The sequence below is a fragment of the Bison bison genome, unplaced genomic scaffold (assembly GCF_000754665.1).
Source record: "Bison bison bison isolate TAMUID 2011002044 unplaced genomic scaffold, Bison_UMD1.0 scf7180017864238, whole genome shotgun sequence".
NCBI classification, from domain to species: Eukaryota; Metazoa; Chordata; class Mammalia; order Artiodactyla; family Bovidae; genus Bison; species Bison bison.
Window position 1 is genome coordinate 3,083,429 of NW_011494810.1, and position 20,222 is coordinate 3,103,650.

The 20,222-nt window shown below is 54.5% G+C and overlaps 1 protein-coding gene across 1 annotated transcript in view; it reads right to left on the reverse strand.

Moving 5' to 3' along the window:
* The window catches only part of UNC5A (unc-5 homolog A (C. elegans)), a 64,558-nt gene that overhangs the window by 15,643 nt on the left and 28,693 nt on the right, over positions 1-20,222 (reverse strand). Inside the window, exon 2 of the mRNA XM_010846585.1 lies at positions 160-393. Within this exon, the coding sequence (XP_010844887.1) occupies positions 160-393 (234 nt within the window). The remainder of the gene's footprint in view (positions 1-159; positions 394-20,222) is intronic.

A 20,222-nucleotide genomic window follows, 5' to 3' on the forward strand; every position in this document is an offset into this window, starting at 1 on the left:
TCCTGCCCACACAGAGCTGGTTAGTTTCACCCTGGCCTCTGCTCTTTGGTGGGCAGCAGGGCCCCATCTCTGAGCCTCCACTGCCTCGGGGGCTGAGATGCCCCCCGCAAGCCCCCTCCCCCACCACGTCCCTCTTCCCTTGCCCCTTCCTGGCCTTACCGCTGCTCCCATCCGTGCTGCGCTCAATCACGTGGTCCACCTGACGTACCCACTCCCCGTTGCACTTGAAGAAGATCTGCGTGGCGGGCGTGGCCTTGCACACCAGCAGCACCGGCTTGTTCTTGACTATGTACACATCCTCGGGCTCCACCAGGAAGTGGGGAAGCAGGTCTGGGTTGGAGCCGGGCACCGGGTTGGGCACCGGGTTGGCCACCGTGGCACTCTGCTGGGCACCTGTGGTAGGAGCAAACAGGGCCAGTGAGTCGGGGGGTGGGGTCTGTTGGACTTGGGGGCCCTCCTGGTGCCACCTGCCTGCTCAGGGGCCAGGGCCAGGCCATGAGGAGACACCTGTGGGGCCAGGCTCTGCCGCTTCCAGTCCAGTGACCTGGGCTGCTTAAATGGGCCCCTCACCAACCCTCAGTGTAAAACGGGAGGAGCAGCAGCCCTCCCCACCTCTCCAACCCACACCCGCCCCCGACTTATGAAGACCTGTGGAGACCTGAAACGAGACAAAGGCAAAAATGCCAGCCTGTGGCGATTGTCAGGGCTCATTACTCCTCTGGTAGAAGTTCAGGGATCTGGGGAGGTGCCAGGGGAGAGCTGGAGGAGGCAGAGGGCCCCGGCAGCCAGGGCTTAGGGGTCAGGAGTCCCTTCCTCTGGTGCCGGGCTGCCTGGGGGGCTGCTTCTGGCTTGCTCCCCATTCCTGGCCCCTGCACTTAGTAGGAGCTGAGAAAATAGCACGTGAATGAAGCGGGGAGAGGCTGTGGCAGGTTTGGATGTGAAGGGGCGCTGGTGGCCGTGCGACAGGTGAGGCCCCTGTAGTGGGGAGGGGCGAATCTGGGTGAGCCTGGGCTGCTGGGTGGGTGGGTCTCAGGCAGGGTGGGAGCCAGGAAGGCGTGTCTGGGAGCCTGAGCCTAAAGTCTCACTCTTTAAGGAGAACTGAACATGGGTTTCCTTCTAATTTTAACTGAAAACCACAGCTATCCCACAAGTCATTTGTTGCTAATTACACAGGTAATTGGCTCTGAGGCTTTGGTGGAAGTAAAACCCTCAGCAGTCTGCTCCCACAACAGGACCCGGGGAGGGTGGGGAGGGGTCGGGGGCAGAGTAGCCTCGGCCTCCACACCCACCAGACAAGCCCCCTGATGGCCGGGCCTCTCTCTCGGGGTTGCAGTCACTTCCCCCAACATACACTCCCAACCAACAGGGGCCTCTGGGCATATGGAAGGAAATGCTTCAGAGACCCTGCTAGGGTGACCTTGGGTGAGTTACCCCTTCTGTGGAGGTCCTGACTGCCCAACGCAGGTCGGGAGGTGCCTCCCGCAGTGGCTTCCCAGCTCCACTACCCTCCTCACCTGCAGCCCAAAACCTGTGGAGGGCTTCTAATGGGTGGCCTGGCTCTTTGGGCCCAGGGGGCATCCACACTGCTTTTTCTCTCTTGCTGGAACAGGGACCCTCTCTTTCCGAGGAGGGATCCCCTCCACTCAAGACTGTGATTTTGGGGAGGGGATCTGTGCCTGGTCTGTAGGCGTCAAGGGGGTGAGCTGGGAAAGTCTGCAGAGGCTGAGAAACCTGCTGTGACTGCAGGTAACCCCCACTCCCCCAACCCCAGGCTGTTTCTCTGCCTGCAAACTGGGGTTTGTGTGTGTGTTAGTCACTCAGTCATGTCCGACTCTGCAACCCCATGGACTATAGCCTACCAGACTCCTTTGTCCATGGGATTCTTCAGGCAAGAACACTAGAGTGGGTTGCCATACCTTCCTCTGGGGGATCTTCCTGACCCAGGGATCGAACCTGGATCTCCTGCACTGCAGACTGATTGTTTACTGTCGGAGCCACCAGCAAAGCAGGGTACGGTACCCAGTTCTTTGGGCTCGTGAGGGGGAAAAGGACAAAGGCACAGTGCTTGGTCGATGTCAGTTGCTATCCGCACCCAGAGCTTTTACACGACAGTGGCAAAGGGCTCCAGCTCCCTCCCAGCAATCTCTTCAGGGATGAGGGCTGACGAGGAAACTGAGGCACAGAGCTTGCCCCCAGTGTCTGCAGCAGTGGGCTCATCCACCTCTATCCCCAGCCTGTCCCCATGCCTTCGTGCACTTTGTGCTACACTGCAGTGAAGGCTAAGCCGCCTGAAACCACAGTTGCAGCTGGGAAGACACGCTCCTTTGGTCCTGCCCCCACCCACTCCTGAAAAACCTCCATGGGGCTTGGCCAGTCTGCAGGTGTGTTTTAGGGTGAGGGAGGTGGGGGATGCTGGCAAATGGGAGGAGCCCTCCAGATACTTTTCAGATGTGGAGTCTGAGGCCTGAGGGAGAAGTCACTTACCCTGTCCCCCAGGTTCAGCCTTGGGCTCTGGGGGGCCACATCCTGACCCTTTGATGTAACATTCATTTGTCACTCAGCAGCTCTGACCCAGGCGGCAGGCTCAGCCAGGGTGAGGCTGAGTTGCGCTCTGGTTTCCCAAGGTCTGGAGGGTGAATAGGAGGAGGGACCCCGAGGAGGGGTGCTGTGGGTCAGGAGCCTCTCTAGATGCCTACTGGGGAAGCCAGAGTATCTCTGCAGACCCCCGGGCCACACAGAGCAGAGCCCATGGAGGTGGGAGGCAGGAACCACAGGCTCCAGAAGAGACCTGAGCAGCAGCTTCTGGGCCTGCCCATGCCCCGCCTTGCACAGGCTCGATGTGATGGCCCAGGTCTGCCTACTGGCTCAGAGCTGGGTGGGCAAGGGTCCTGGCTGGGGAAGGCACATGGCCCCCCAGCTTCCCTATCGATCACTGCACCAAGCACTACTCACGTCAGCCGCCCGCTGAACCCAGCACAATCCCTCATGTCTGCATTTAACTGCTAATGAAAAATAAATGTACTGTGACCAATAAGGGACATAGCTCACTTCTCCCGGGCCTCTGCCACGCCACGTGGGCACGGTCTCCCCTCCCCACCCCCTGGTGGGGCATTTATTAGGTGGACCCAGGGGCCCCCTCTAGGCTGCATTATGCCCTCTGGCAAGGACACTGTAAGGCCATGGGTGGGGTTAAATTCAGCCCTCTTGGGGCTGCTGGAAGCTTCCTGGGTGGTCAGAGCTGGTTTCCCCTCTGTGTGGCCCCAGAGTGCACTACGTGACCTCCACCCTTGTGGTCAGCACTTGTGATCTGCCTTCCCCCCTCACCGTCCCAGTTAGGTCTCTCTCCTGGACTAAAGCTGGGTAAGAGCCTTGGGTCTCTCCCTCTCCACATTGCAGGCCACCAGCACGAGTGATCTTTGCCTTTGACATGAAACCCTGTATTTGCTCAGGGTCATATGCTATATGATGCCTTCAAAAGGGCATGGCTTCACGTGCCAGCCTGGATGGGAGCAGAGTTTGGGGGAGAATGGCTACATGTATATGTGCGGCTGAGTCCCTTCACTGTTCACCTGAAACCATCACAACATTGTTAACCGGCTATACCCCAGAATAAAATGTATGTTTTGGTGTTAAAAAATAAACAAAAAAAGACATGACTCCACTCCCTACTGCAGCCTTCCTCCTTTGCTGGCACTCTCCTACCTTTTCCTCAGGGCCAATTCAATTCACTTCTTCTGAAAGAGGACTCCCCGACCTGGCCGACTTCCCTGCTTCGCCTCTAGGACCCATCCTCACTGGAGCTGTTATCCCAGGAGAAGCAAGTGTGTGGCCGAGGCCTCTGTCCCCACTCCCAGCCTGTCCTTCTCTGGTCCCTGCCGCCCAGCTCAGCCTGCCTACTGCCAGGGAGGGCGAGTGGGGATTAGGATTTGGGTACCCACTCCTGCTCCCTTCTGGCTGTGAGCATGGGAGGAAGGCTTTCCCAATGCAGATGCTGGGGCTGTGGGACAGCAGGCAGGGGCAGGGCCCGCCAGCCTCACCCTGCAGCTCTCCAGGAACTCCACCTGCCACACCCTGGCCAGGCCTCTCCTATTTGCCCAACCACCCTCTCAGAGTTCAGTTGGAAGACTTCTTTCACTAGTGGATTCCTGATGGGCTCTTGGTTGCTGAGAACTGCAAATGGGGCTTTACCGATGATCAGGCCTTGAAGTAGGAACCCAGCTTCCAGTGAGCCCTGGGGCTGGCCGGCTGGCCCCCACGCAACTCAGGAGGGCTACCTGTCATTGGCCCAGGCAAGACCTGGGCTCCTGTCTGAGCGAGTTCACGGTCCAGTGGAGGAGGCAGCATGCCCAGTCCTGAATGTGGCACATACCCTGGTGTGAGGCTCAGGGGACAGTGTGGTCACAGGAGCAAGTTGATGAAGAGTATGGAGCCAAGAAGGCATCCTGGAGGAGGTGGCTTTTTGGCTGTGACTTGATGTCTGGGTGGGGGAGTTCCCAGATGGACCTCATAGGGCCGGCCCACTATGGCCCATTCCACTGAAGGCCTCCCCATCTAACCCTCTACAGCCATCCTGCCTCCCACCACACATTCCTCAGGGGGGAGATCTCTGCATTGCCCTGCACACAGCACCCCGGAGGCTTCCCACTGCCCTCCCAACAAACTCCAAGGACATACGCCTGTCCCCTCTCTGACTCACCTCCTACTAGTCTTCCCTGTACTCCCTCTGCTCTGGCCATGCTGCCGGGCTCCCGGTCCTCACACAAGCCCAGCTGCATCTTGCCTGACAGTTTCTGCTGTCTCCTTCTCCTAAAATCCTTCTCCTCCTGGCCCGGGCACTCTGGGCTCTGCTCAGACCTTCACAGAGGAACTGCCCCAAGTGCTCTTCCCTCGGTGCCCTTACACCCACACTTTATGGATTAGCACCCCTATAACCTGCTTCTTTGGGATTGTCTTGATCACTGCCTCCTGTACAGTGTTACAAACTTCCATCCATAGTTTTTCAGGCACTCTGTCTACCAGATCTAATCCCGTTAATCTATTCATCACCTCCACTGCATAATCATAAGGGATTTAAGTTGTACCTGAATGGCCAAGTGGATATCTCTACTTTCTTCAATTTAAGTCTGAATTTTACAAAAAGATGCTCATGATCTGAGCCACAGTCAGCCCCAGGTCTTGTTTTTGTTGACTGTATAGAATTTCTCCATCTTTGGCTGCAAAGAACATAGTCAGTCTGATTTTGGTACTGACCATCTGGTGATGTCCATGTGTAGAGCCATTTCTTGGGTTTTGGAAAAGAGTGTTTGCTATGACCAATGTGTTCTTTTAACGTTGTATAGGAGGCAGTGACCAAAAACATCCCAAAGAAAACAAAATGCAAGAAGGTAAAGTGGTGTCTCAGGAAGTTTTATAAATAGGTGAGGAAAGAAGAGAAGTGAAAGGCAAGGGAGAAAGGCAAAGATGTACCCATCTGAATGCAGAGTTGCAAAGAATAGCAAGGAGAGATAAGAAGGCCTTTCACATGAACAATGCAAAGAAATAGAGGAAAACAATAGAATGGGAAAGACTAGAGATCTCTCTAAGAAAATTGGAGATATCAAGGGAACATTTCACGCAAAGATGGGCATGATAAAGGACAAAAACAGTGAAGACCTAAAAAAAGCAGAAGAGATTAACAAGAGGTGACAAGAATACACAGAAGAACTATATCAGGAAAAGGTCTTAAAGACCTCATAACCACAGTGGTGTGGTCATTCACCCAGAGCCAGACATCCTGGAGTGTGAAGTCAAGTAGGCCTTAGGAAGCATCACTATGAACAAAGCTAGTGGAGCTGATGGAACTCCAGTTGAGCTACTTAAGCTCCTAAAAGATGATGCTGTTAAAGTGCTGCACTACATATGTCAGTAAATTTGGAAAACTCAGCAGTGGCCACAGGACTGAGGTCAGTTTTCATGACAATCCCAAAGAAGGGCAATCCCAAAACTGTTCGAACTACCACACGGTTGTGCTCATTTCACATACTAACAAGGTTATGCTCAAAATCCTTCAATTTAGGCTTCAACAGTATATGAACCGAGAACTTCCAGATGTTCTCGGACTTAGAAAAGGCAGAGGAACCAGAGATCAAATTGTCAACATTCATTGGATCATGGAGAAAGGATGGAAATTCCAGAAAAACATCTATTTCTGCTTCATTGACTATGTTAGAGCCTTTGACTATGTGAATCCCAACAAACTGTGGAAAATTCTGAAACAGATGGGAGGACCAGACCACCTTACCTGTCTCCCAAGAAACCTGTATGCAGGTCAAGAAGTAACTGTTAGAACTGGACATGGAACAATGGACTGGTTCCAAATTGGGAAAGGAGTATGACAAGGCTGTGTACTGTCACCCTGATTATTTAACTTATATGCAGAGTTCGTGCATGGTACATCATGCAAAATGCCAGGCTGGATGCATCACAAGCTGAAATCAAGATTGCTGGGAGAAATATGAATAACCTCAGATATGTAGATCACACCACCTAATGGCAGAAAGTGAAGAGGAACTAAAGTCTGTTGATGAGGGTGAAAGAGGAGAGTGAAAAAGGTGGCTTGAAACTCAACATTCAAAAAACTAAGATCATGGCATCTGGTCCCATCACTTTATGACAGATAGATGGGGAAAGAATGGAAACAGTGACAGACTTTATTTTCTTGGGCTCCAAAATCACTGGGGATGGTGACTGCAGCCATGAAATTAAAAGATGCTTGCTCCTTGGAAAGCTGTGACAAACCTAAATAGTGTATTAATAAGAGACAACACTTTGCCGACAAAGAGCCATCTAGTCAAAGCTATGGTTTTTCAGTAGTCATGTATGAATGTGAGAGTTGGACCATAAAGAAGGCTGACTGCCAAGGAATTGACGCTTTCGAAATGTGGTTCTGGAGAAGACTCTTGAGAGTCCCTTGGACTGCAAGGAGATCAAACTAGTGAATCCTAAAAGAAATCAACCCTGAATATTCATTGGAAGGACTGATGCTGAAGTTGAAGCTCCGGTACTTTGGCTACCTGATACAAAGAGCCGACTCATTGAAAAAGACCCTGATGCCAGGAAAGATTGAAAGCAGAAGGAGAAGGGGACAACAGAGGATGAGATGGCTGGATGGCATCACCGACCCAATGGACATGAGTTTGAGTGAACTCCAGGAGTTGGTGATGGACAGGGAGGCCTGGTGTGCTGCAGACCATGGGGTCGCAAAGAGTCAGACACGACTGAGTGACTGAACTGACTCAGTGGACATAAACTTGAGCAAACTTGGAGATAGTGAAGGACAGAGGAGCCTTGCATGCTGTAATCCATGGGGTTGCAGAGTCAGACATGACTTAAGAGATTGAACAATTACCTGCTTCAGAACCCTCAGCAACTTACAGAATCCTTTATTTCTGGAGTGTTTGTTGAGTGACTGAATGACTGCCCCCCTTTTCCCCCTTGAACTTCAGATTTGCCTAAGGATGGCCCCCTTAACTCTTGTTCTGCAGGGAGACCCAGAGAGAGCTCAGAGTGGCCCACAGGCAGAGATGTGGGTAGGGAGATGGCTCTGCACTCCAACCTGCCCCCGCCACACCCCAACATCCTGCTGCTCTGACGCTGAGCCTCCCTTTTCTCACCAGCAGCCTGGGATGATAAGACCTACTCGTGTAACTCTGAGGCCCAGGGTGTGTGTGAAAGTGCTTTCAAGTGTTTTATTTTTAAAAGCACCACGAAACTATGAGGTGTGATTAATCAAGCTATTAATGAACTCGTATTTACTGAGCAAGGACTCAGTCCCACGGAGCAGGGTGGGAGGGCTGGGGGCAGGGTGTCATCTGGCCTCACTCAGCTGGGAGCTGTGGATGGTCCAGTCTTGGTCCACAACTTGCTCCTGTTTAACCTCCCAACAGCCAGGCCTGCGTCAATGGTGAGGGGGAGGGGCAGCAAGCCCCTGCTTTTGCCACTTCCCTGAGAAATGTCCTGGGTGTGGAGATGGGTGGAGGAAGGAGAGGGGGCTAGGGGCCTGGCAGCCTCTGTCTTTCTCTTCCTGGCTGTCCACCCAGCACTGTACCCGCCTCCCCCACCCCAACTGTGCTCCCAGTCTCTCTAGCCTGGAGATATGCATTTGGTAGGTCCGCTGGGGGCCTGGCTGTCCTGCTCCACAGGCCCGGGTGGGGAGAGGAGAGTCCACAGGATGGTGCGCCACACACTTTGCCTGGCATTCAAGGCTCTACTGGCCCAGGGCCTGAGCTGCCACCTGGCCTCGCCTCCAGGGCCTCTCTTCAAGTGTGTAGGTTGGCATCTTGACCCTTTGCAGTTGTGCAAAGTGTTAGTTGCTCAGTCATGTCTGACTCTTTGGAACCGCATGGACTGTAGCCTGCCAGGCTTCTCTGTCCATGGAATTCTCCAGGCAAGAATACTAGAGTGGGGAGCTGTTCCCATCTCCAGGGGAATCTTCCCAATGCAGGCGCATATCCTGGCTGGGGCCTTGTCTCCCTCCCCTGTCTGGCTGATAGTGTCTGATTTTCTGCAGGGAATGCCTGGCCCTCCCCCAACTCCATCCATATGGCCATTCGGTCTGGGTGGGCTGACATCACCTCTGGTCCCAGAGGTAGGTATGTGGCACCAACTGGTGCCCAGATGGGCAGGTCACCCCACTGCAAAAGATGGGACTTTGGGATTTGGTTTGGGATGCTGGGAAGAGAGAATCTCTCTGCTGGACCAGTCCCTCTGGTCCTGCCGGCCATAGGAGGCCAAGTGAATGGGAGGCCGTCCATGGGTCTGAAGCAGAGGCTTGGAGAATGGAGGGAAGAAAGGAGATCGACTCCTCACTCTGTGGGAAGCCTGGGGTCTCAAGAAGCCGGAAGGCCGAGCCTGGATTCCTTTCTCTGCCTGAGGCCAGTTGGAGTGAGGATCCTTTCATTGCTTTGATCCAGTCCCCACCTGCTCTCTGCCTGGGTGACTTCTACTTGTCCTTCTAGATCTGCTCAAATACCCCCTCCTCCAGGAAGCCTTCCCTGACCCCTAGACAGAGCTGGCCGCACCTCCCCCGGGCTCCCACAGGCCCTGGTTGAACTCACCTTGGTACCTCCCACACCATGTGGTCACCCTTTATGAATCTGTCTCCCTACTCAGACTGTAGGTGCCTTGAGGGCAGGGACTGAATGGTGACATTGCCCTAACCCTTAAGCATCCCCCAGAGCCTGGCCAGGGACCGACACACACCAAGTGTCCAGTGAGCGCTTGTTAAATGAATGTTGACTATGATTCCCTTGACAGGGAGCACAGCCCAGAAAGGAGGACTGAAAGAGGGGGACACGCACTCAGCTTTGTCTGGAAGCTAGCTCTGCTTACTTTCCAAACAGTCAATTCTAGAACCCCCCTGTGGTGGACTGTGGGGAGGTGGGCCAGGGGACAGCGGAGAAGCTGTAGTTCAGGGTCCAGAGGAGACAGAGGGGTGGGAGCCATGGCCACAGTGGTGGGGAGCGTGCGGAGGGGGTGCAGACACACACGGGAACAGGGATTTGTGCTCTCCTGCCCATCTGCACCCCTGCAGCCAGGGACGCCCTCGCGAGTTATTATTTTTTAAATGTGGGCAATTTTATGATGAGGGAGCTTCACTCAGAGGCTCTGATAAGCAGGGGTGAAGTTAGCATTTGCTGTTGAAGAAACACACACAGCGGCGGGGTGGAGGGATGGTGGGTGGGAGGCCATGAAGAGACAGATCTGGGGGCTTCATGAAGGACTCTGAGCTTCCAGGTGGCAACTCAGAGCCTTGGACCTGCCTGGAGGTGACGATGGGGTGCCATGAGGCCAAGCAAGGTGGGGCCGCGCCCTGGTATTTTTCTAAATCCAACATGCAAAAACCTTGCTCTGTCCACCAGCTGCTTCCAGGGCTCACTGCCTGCTGCAGACCCCTGTGCCGTCCCCTGCTTCTTAAGCTTCGGTTTCCTCATTTGGGGCAAATAGTGCTGACCCAGCCCCAGGACAAGGTGGGTCAGGAACACGACCCCTGGGGCCTCCGGTCGTGCCCCAGGGCTGTTCTTCTTTCCCTTCCCGGCCCTGTGGTCTTTCCTTCAATCTTCTGTCTCCCTGGCTGTGGCTCCAAACATCACAGGACTTCCCGGATGGCAGGGATGGTCCTGAGCTCAGGCTCTTCTGCCCCGGCGTGTGGTCAGTGAATGAGGGGACGCACGACTGCAGGCCCTCTTGTCAGGGAGCATGCCGGAGGTGGCAGACTGGAGCGACAGCCCCTCACCGTGTCCCTCGGAAGGAAGGGCTGATCGCCTAACCCTTGCTCTCACACATGTGTGAGTGGCACTGTGGTTTCTATGGTAATGCATGTGTGAAAGTGTCACAGAGACAGCAGCCACCTTGCCAAGACTGGAGGAAAGTCACTCAGCTTCCCAGCGGGCTCCAGGGGCCTGATCACAAGGACAGACACAGGCATCATGGGGAGGACAGGCAGACAGGCTGAACTGCAAAGAACAAGGCAGTTGGGGCTAGGCATGGTGCCATGTCATGGCTCAGAGGACAGTCACCCCATGTGGGGTGGGTGACTGGATCATTCTGCCCACCAGCTGTCGCGGACCAGGCTTGAACCTCTGGCAGCTGCCCTCAGGTGCCTTCCAGCCCCTCCTTGTTTCATAGACAAGAAACGTGAAGCTCAGGACTTGTCTAAGGTCACATAGCCACAGAAGGAGGGCCTGCTCTTCACACCCACTGACCCAGGCCAGGCCTAGGGAAAGAGTTATGGACCTTTCTTGGAGCCAGACCTGGCCCCCCCATCACACCACCCCTTGCTCAGTTGGCTGACACACTGACCCTTCTCTGCTTCCTAAACCCTCCAAGCTCACCCCTCCCCAGGGCCTTTGCATAGCTCTATCCTCTGCCTGCAACACACTGCCCCCTGCTCTACCACAGGGCCCTCCTCTAATCCCTCAGGTCTCATCTTCAACTTTACTTCCTCTAGGAGGCCATCCTTGACTGCTGCATCTGAGGTGGTTGTTTTTCAGCCACTCAGTCGCGTCCGACTCTTTGCAACCCCATGGACTGCAGCATACCAGGCTTCCCCGTCCATCACCAACATCCAGAATTTACTCAAACTGATGTCCATTGAGTTGGTGATGCTATCCAACTATTTCATCCTCTGTCATTCCCTTCTCTTTCTGCCTTCAATCTTTCCCAGCATCTGGGTCTTTTCTAATGAGTTGGCTCTTTGCATCAGGTGGCCAAAGTATTGGAGCTTCAGCTTCAGCATCAATCCTTCCAATGAATATTCAGGGTTGGTTTCTTTTAGGATTCACTAGTTTGATCTCCTTGTAGTCCAAGGGACTCTCAAGAGTCTTATCCAGCACCACAACTCAAAAGCATCAATTCCTTTGGCATTAAGCCTTCTTTATGGTCCAACTTTCACATCCAAACATGACTGCTGGAAAAACAGAGCTTTGACTAGACAGACCTTTGTCGGCAAAGTGATGTTTCTGCTTTTAAATATGCTGTATAGGTTTGTCACAGCTTTCCTTCCAAGGGACAAGCGTCTTTTAATTTCATGTCTGTGGTAGGCCCTTTGTTATTTTTGGCTGCACCATGCAGCTTGAAGACTCTTAGTTCCCTGATCAGGGATTGAACCCACACCTCCTGTAATGGAAGTGTGGCATATTAACCACTGGATCGCCAGGGAAGTCCTTCAGGTAGGCCCTCTAAACCAGCCCCTCGGCCCTTCCCCGGTCTATTTTCCTCATAGCACCCACCACTATCTGAAATAGTGTACTTGCTTGCTGCTTTTTGTCTAGGTCTCCTTCCCCTGAAAGGTGTCATGACAACGGAGACCACACTTGTCTTGTTCACAGCTACGGTCCCAGGCCTGGCACACAGGTGGCGTTTGATGAACACATGCTGAATGCACGAATGAAAAAACTCTGTCTTCCAACTTTGGTCCAGAGCATTGCTAAGAGCCCCTAAACCCACCCATGAGGGGACTTAGAAACTATCAGGTGCCTGGGGAGAGAGTGCTTGAAGCGGGGATAGACCTCCAGGGAGCCCCTCCCAGGGCCCCTTCTGGCCACAGGGTCTTGCTTTGGACCAGAGAAATAGTTAATAAAGCTGAGGCCTAAATAAGCATTTGATTAACAAACGATAAAATAGCTATTGTGTCCCTGAATTAAGCTGTAATTGTGGCTGATAATTGGCTGGTTAGAATTTAATAAGCTGCAATTAAATAGAATGGAATCCAGGGTAATTATGTGGTCGCACAGCCCAGAGAGAACCAGGGAAGGAAGGCTTTTCCCTGCTTTGGAATCTTCTGCCAGTGCCATGTGTGTGGCTGTGGGTGTGCTTCTGGCGATGGTGATTGTGGCGGGGTGTGTGTGTGCAAGGCAGGCCTCCTCTACCTTTCACCTGGCAGAGGTGGGCAGGTGGGTGCATGCCCAGGCCCTCACCAGTGCTTGGCGGCGGGAGATAGTCATCTGAGCCCCGTCAGGGCCCGTTGCAGCTCCAGCTGGAAGAGACATAAAAGGCTCCCTGGCAAGTGTTTCCTGCGAGGTGGGAGGCCATGGGAGGGTGGCCAGGAGGGCACAGGGAACATGAGGGAGGCAGGCAGGTGGGGAGAGGGTCTGCCTGTCTTCCTAGTGAGAAAGCTGGGGCTCAGATAGGGCAAGAACTTGCTCAAGGTCACACAGCCATCAGCGGCTGAGCTGGACCAGATTCTCAGGTTGGATCAAGAGTGATTCCGACTGGCCAGGAGGCTGGAAGGTGCTCCCCTCTCCCTGCAGCCCCTACCGGCTCCCTAGGCACCCCACCTCCATCCGTGTCCTTCACCAAGGAAACACACAGGCCAAGTAAGGAGGGTGTGACTGCGTCTTAAGTGCACCCTTAAGACAAACTGTGCCCCCTGCTCCCATTTCCCTCTCCTGTGGCGGGCCTGCCCACCCGAGCTCCCCGGGTACTCAGTGGGACACTGCTACCTCTGCCCCCAGCCCAGGAATAGCCCCCTCAAATCCGAGGAGATGATGAACGGCATCGCCGAGCCTCCGTTTATGACCCTATCAGCATTTTTACAATGTTGCCGGCAATTAATTTAATTAAAGACCCTGTCCTGGATATGGTGGGGTTTCATATCTCACTGGTTTAATGTGAGCCCCGCCTGAGCGGGGGCCAGGAGGGCATCCAGGGCTCAGCTCAGGGTGCCCAGGGTGGGACAGTGCACCCCCAGATGGAGCTCAGAGATGAGACAGGGCACCACCCAGTGATCTGCCCTAGGCTGGTGGGACACACCGCCCACAACCACAGCCAGCACCAGCACACGCACGCAGGCTCTTACACATACACACACACGTGCACACACATTCACTCTCACACACACCTTACATGGTCACACCGTAGTAGCAGTGGTGAACTTCACATGGATTTTCTTATTTAGTTCTCATGACAATTCTAGGAGCCAAACTATTCTAAAGCTCTAATTTCCAGGTGAGAAAACTGAGGCAGGGACAAGGGAAGCACACGCTGAGTGATGGATTCCCATACAGTGCCCCACGCCTTCGACCAGGCCACACTGATTCAGCAAGTGCATCGGACTCGAGCCTCACAGCAGTGCCCCAGGCAGACTCCTGCTCCTGCCCTGTGGGGCAGCCAGCAGCCACAGCCCCGCCTGGGAAGTCCTGGGCATAGAGCACACCAGCACTGCCCACTGTCCTCTGGCCTAAATCTAGCCAGGTGGCTGATGCCCTCGCTAGGATGGTGACCCAGTGGCCAGGCCATCCTGTGACCCCATTCTCAGCAGGGACCCAAAAACTCGTGCCAGATCCAGCTCCTATTGGCAGGGGTGGTAGGTGGACGCAAGCCCAGCTCCTCCTTTGACCCTTGTCCATGCAGCCGCTTGGCTGTGCTCTGCCCTCTCCCGGGGCCCCCTTTCTCCATAGCTCCCCACCCCCACAACCTCCTGCTCTCCAATGGGGCCCCTCACTCCCCCTCACAGCCGAGCTGCATGCTGACATCTCCCCTGCCTCTGGATGCCCCCTCAACCTCACACTGGGCATGTCCCTAGCTGGGTTTGGTGGGTCCCCCAAACCTGCTCGCAGAGACTGTGCTCAGCTGGCAGGGACACAGCGGGGCTGCCAGGCCTTCTTGTGCCTTCACAGTCCACCATTCTAGCTTCCCCCAACCTCTCTACTACCCACTCCCTCCTTTCTTGCACTTTGGGGCTACCCCCACCCCCAGCCCCTGAAACCTGTCTTTAGGTGACCATCTCCTGGCTTTGTCAACAATGCCAACACAGTGCTATTTCTAGAAAGAAAATCTGATCCTGCCCTTCAAGCCCCTGCAACAGCTCCCACTGATCACAGGGTAAAGGTGGGTTCCCCAAACAGCCCCCCATTCCCCCTGCACACCCAGTGTAGCAGCCTCAACTCTGGCACCAACCCACAGCCTACCTCCCTTGTCACTTGCAAGCTCAGGAGTGTATCTACCAGCGATGGGCCCAGGGTATGGGCTCCCTGAGGGCAGGAGCCGGGCCAGTCCCCACTCTGCCTTTACCTGGCTGTGTGGCCCTGGGTAAGTCACTGCCCTCTCTGGGCCCCAGAAGGAATGGGACGGCATCAGGGGTGGCAAACTCAGTGCTTCAGGGGCTGATGAAGCCCAGGAGAAGTGGAAAGTGAAGATGCCTGTCCCAGGGGCCAGCTCAGCTCAGCCAACCGCTGCCACATGGTAGACCAGCCCAGGAGGTGCTGCAGGTTTTTTTTTTTCTTTCAAGAGAAGCTAGAAATCATTTTTATGTGAAATTTCCTGTTTTAAAATGTTGACAACTAATTTAAACATTTAGACACTGTGTGGGCCAAACAAGTTGGCAGGCCAAAGCCAGATTGGACAATGCCCAAGGTCTCCTTTGACTGTACAGAGCTAAGAACTGGGGTCACAGCAGGGTCAGGGGGAGCCCCCTCTCTGTCCCCACTCTGCCTGCCTGGCTTCCTTCCCTCTCCTGCTCTTCCCACCTTTGCCAGCACCCACCCTATCATTCTGTCTTCGCCTTGGGACCCCTCTTCATCAAGGTCTCCCGAAGGAGGTTTCTCTGGGGCCTGGTAGAGGCTGGAGGGGTCATTCATTTATCACCCTAGGGTTATCACAAGGGTCACCCTCAGCTAAGGCCTGAAGGCTCTGCTCTCTCCCAGAGCCTGGGGGTCTGAGAACCAGCAGGAAGCTGCTTCCTGGTAGGGATGATGGTGGGTTAGGGGCTACCCCACCTTGCCTGCCTTTGCTCTGGGCCTCAGATCCTGAGAGAGGAACTGAGAGAAGTTTGCTGGAGATGAGGTCACAGGCAGGTCAGGGGTGGGCACTCCATAGAGAAAATCTCTGCTACGATCCCCCAGATCTAGGCTGGCAGGAACTCAGGCCCGGCTATGGCCTTAGAACTAGGAAGAGGGTTTAGATCGCACCCATCAAACCCCAACAAGACAGTAATGAGCCCTCACCCCATTTTAATTACCCGCTGTCCAAATAATTACCAGCTTGTTTATTTCACTTAATGGCAGCCGGACTTTTTTTCTCCTGATATTGATTTCATGTTTTCCTGGTTTGTTCATTATCTTTCCTGCCCCTTTAATGGGCTTGGAAGTCTTGCCACTGGAGGAGAGGGGGCTGGAGGAAGTGGGGTGGAGGAAGAAGAGGTGCCCTGGGCCTTGCTGTGCAGCCTGACGTGAGCTACTGCCTTCTCTGGGCCTTGAGTCCCAGAATCACAGACCCCTGCACGCCCTCCTCTCCTTGATGTAACCAGGGTGGAACATTTGAAAATGAAAGAAAGGAGGGAGAGGGCAGCAGGAGAGAAGCAAGTGTACTTCCTCCCAAGGGAGCCCTACAGGATGGGCAGAGACTCAGACAAGCCGGAGGCTTGGAGGGGCACGGACAAGGGAGGGGGCAGTGAGGGGACACTACAGACAGAACGAAATGGGCAGTGGGTACTCCTGGAGACCAGCCTGGAGGAGGCTGCCGTGTGGAGGGCCACTGGCCGGTGGGGGAGCAGAGGGGCTGGTGCGTGGCCTCCTTACCCCTGCGTCCCCCAGCTCTGATGGCGGGGGGAACAGGGGCGTCTACCTTCAAGAAATCCAGCCCCTCCGGGCCCTGACCTCCATCCTTGGCCTCTGCCTCACCTACCTGCCACTGTCATGGCAACATGGGTGATGCTCTGATGTCATCCGGGCTGTGAAAGAACCACTCATTTCTCTGATGTGGGGGGCGGACAGCAAGGAGAGATGAGGGTGAAGGGGGAGAGGAGGGCCAGGGCTTCTTTGGGTGGATATTTAGAGCCTCTTAAAGGGGTCATTAGCTCTTAATAAATCACTCATAATTGCATGAATATTTAAATCTTAAAAAAAAAATACAGTAGGCCCAGTGAGTTTCCCTGTGTGGGTATTTATTGCTATCAGCCTGGAATATATAAAAGTTGGTATTGGTCTGACTGAACTGCTGTTATCGCCACAGCTAAACGGGTAATTGGGAGTGAGAGACGCTATCAGCGGATATAAATTACATACAGTAAACCGAGGGCATTAACTGAGGGTTTATTATCAATTATCTCTGCGCTCGTTCCCCTTAAAACGAACTTTAAGTATATTAATGAGAAAATTTACAGGTCTTAATGAATTGAAGGAAACGAGTGGGTGCCAAGGGCCCCCACATTTCCGCCCCCATGCAGTGCTCTCTCTGGGACCCCCAGTGGCCTGTTTTTGGGCGGGGGGTCCTCCCCACAAGGGAAGCCCTGGAGGGAGGGCTCTTGGGTTAGCGGGCCAGGTCACAGACACTTGCTTTCCTGCCGGGACCAGCGGGGACAGCCGGTCAGTCTCTGAGGCTGGCGATGGGGTAGTTTCACCCGGGCAGCCTTTCTTCCAACAAGACCCCTCCAGGGCCTGATCCTGGCTGTTGGATGTGGAGATTCAGATGGGGCCTGACTTCAGCGAGCCGTGGATGAGGCCGACCTTCATCTCCGCCCAAACCAGAAGGCAGGCATCGCCGTCAGAGCACCACAAACGGATGGTGAGGGGCTGGGAGGCCAAGAGGGAATGCGAGTCTGGGTGGGGCTGCGGGTGCCTTGTGGAAGCTCGGCAGGCAGGGCGTTTGGGTAGCATCTGTGTCCACCTTGCTCCGGAACACATCCGCCCCCTTTTGATACGCCAGCTCACTTCAAGGTCAGTGCAACCTCTTTCTGGGCCAGTTCACCACCCAGCAGCCTTGGCTCCCTCCAGGACTTCCCTCCAGGGCTGTGCTGCTCTCGCTGCCCATCCTCAGCCTCTCCTGCCAGGCCCTGAGTAGCAACCTGAATTTTCCACGAAGGGCAAAACCCAGGTCCCTCTCTCATGAGCTTACCCATGGGAGACAGGCGCTGGCCTGATATCAGGGGCACAAGTCCAAGGTTACAACCAGTAGTCAGAGAAACACTGGTGGCAAGAGAGCACATAACTTGGTGGGGGAGTGCTGATCCGAGGTGTCCAAGAGGACTTCCCGGAGGTGGTGTCACTGAGCTATGTAAAATGCCTTGAAGACCCGAGGGTGGCCAAGGATGCTTGCTCCTCTCTATCAAAGCCAAGAAAACCATTTGTTTAACTCTTCTGCCCCCTTGCAGCCTAGGTCCCTTCAGTTTCCCCCTCCTTGGGGCCCTCATTCTGCTCTCCCTCCTGCTTATTCCTAACTCAGCCCTACAGTCAGGCTCTCACCTCACTTCTCCCCTCTGCCAAGGAACCCCTCTGAGTCAAGAGCTCCTCTTGGCCTCCACCTTGAGGGCTCGGCCCAGGCTCCTCCCTCCCTCCTGTTCCTCTCATCTGTGTGCTCCTTGTTCCTGGAGAACAGCAGGCTTCAACAAGGATGTCGGAGCAGAAGACTCCGAAATCCCATGGCAGGACCTTCAGGCTTGTCTCTGCAGGATGCTTCCTCCCAGCCATCCTGTGTGGCCTCACCAACGGCCCGCTCCCCTCACAAACAGCACTGTCACTGCCCTGGCTGGGCACCTGGCTGGGGGAGCAACAGGAGTAAGGAGTTTGAGGCAGGACGTATCTGGTGACAGCATGGATGGGATGAGAAAGGGTGTGAATCTACACCAGGACCCTGAACTTGGGAAAGCCAGGAAGGTTCTGGAGCAGGGCTGATGGGATCAGAGACGAGGAGAGAGATGGCTCTGTTGGGGAGAGGGAGGGGAGTGAAGGCCGTCACCAGGGGGCAGGGAGCTGTCTGCCTTGGAACAGGTTGCTGGAGCGCAGCAGTGGATGTGAAAAGCCTCTGGGGGGTGGGGGACCAGGGTAAGAAGAGTCACCATCCTGGCTGGGAGGGAGGCGGGTGGGGAGCAGAGACGAGTCTGTCATTTCCTGCCTGGTTGAGTGGGTAGATGGTGATGCAGCCAGGCATACACAACTAGAGAAGCCTTGGCCTGCTACTCACACTTGGGGGTGGGGTTGGGGGGGAGGCAAGATCGGTGCCCTCTGGAAAGGTGGGGCTCCTCCCACAAGCTGAGAGAGCCACAGGCCCACCCTGTGCAGACACAAGTGTGTGATGACGGCTGGCTGCTGGGGCCCTGGGGTGGGGGTCCATGGCTGGACTGAGCTGGCCCTGTGACTCCCCGTGAGCAGGGCCGCCTGGGGCTGGGCTGCTGGGCCTCTGTCTCCCAAATGGAACAACAGGAGGCCAGGCTGGCTTTCTGAGGCTGCAGACCGCAGGTCCGCGGGCCGCTAGGTGTGTCCTATAGGTTGAAATCAACTTTTGGAGATTAGGGATTTTCACACCAACACAGGTATCTATCCCCATTGATCGGAAGCCAGGGCCACACAAGGCCTTCATGTCCAGGAGCCACCACTGGCAACACTCTTCAAGCATGGCACAGCTCACCACAGCCCCCTGTGGGCCCATCCACGCACTACCCTGGCCTGCTAGAACTAGGGGGTGTCCACGTTTGGCTCAGGTCATCCCCAGCCTCCCGCCTAGCTCAGTCTGGACACTGCTACCCCCTCACACACACCTCACCCAGCAAAGCCCGGTGGCCTGAGGGACCCCAATGTGTCTCCAGGACATAATAAGGCCTGAGGGCTCTGATCTCTCTGCTGAGACACTGCCTTCAGCTTGGACCTTCATTTAGTTACACCTTTATTTAAAAGGTGCTTTTACTCCCCCAAACACCTCCCCACTGGCTTCGCTCTCCAGCTCTCCACCTTGTTTCCACGCCTCCGGGCCCCTCTCCCTCTCCGCTGTCTCCTGCCTCTGTAAATAATCCTCTCCTCTGTGCCTATAATTAGCCCCAAGTAGAATAATTCATAACAAACTTTATTTCTTGTGGCATCTTTCTTGCTAACGTGTCACTGAGTACCTCGCAGGATCAGCAGGAGGGAAACCAGACTCAGGAAACAGCTGAGTGCCGGCTCCGAGCTCCCCGCTCGGCTGTCCACACCCACAGGAGCCAGGTCTGCAGGAAAGACCTGGCTCATCCTCTGCCAACCTAAGCAGGCAGGTGGGTGCCGGGGCACGGCCAGGGTGGATCCAGAACATGGATGACCGATCCGGACACTCTCCCCTGGGTGATCCTAATTGTAACAGTAATCATAATAATAGCAGCTCACAGTTGTATAGTGTTTATTATGCCCCCGGCTCTGCTTTTAAAGAGCAGTGATGTCTTTTTATTTTGACACACAAAGTAAAATGCACCCCCTTTAAATCTACAGTCTGGTGACTTCTGACAAATGTATTCAACACCACAATCAAGAGAGAACAGCGTCGTCCCCCAAACGTCCCCCGAGCCCCTCTGCTATCAATCCCTCTACCAACCTCAGTAACCACTGATCTGCTTTCTGTCGCAAGAGTTCTGCCTTTTCTAGAATCTCATAGAAATGGAATCATACAGTATGTAGGCTTTTGTGTCTGGTTTCTTTCCCTTAGAATAATGCCTTTGAGGTTCATCGACATTGTTATCTGAATCGGGGTTGGTTCCTTTTGATTGCTGAGCAGTATTCCATTGTATGAATGGACTGTGGCTTGTTTATCCATTCACTGGAGCTGTTTCTAGATTTTGGGGATGACAAAGCTGCCTTTGGCGGACACGTCTTCACTTCTCACGGGAGTGGGATTACAAAGGCAAATGGAAAGTGTGTGTTTAACTTGATAAGAAATTCTTTTTGTTACATATATTCTACGTGTTTAGATATAACATCTCAATTTTCTCAACAACTTTTGAGTTAGGT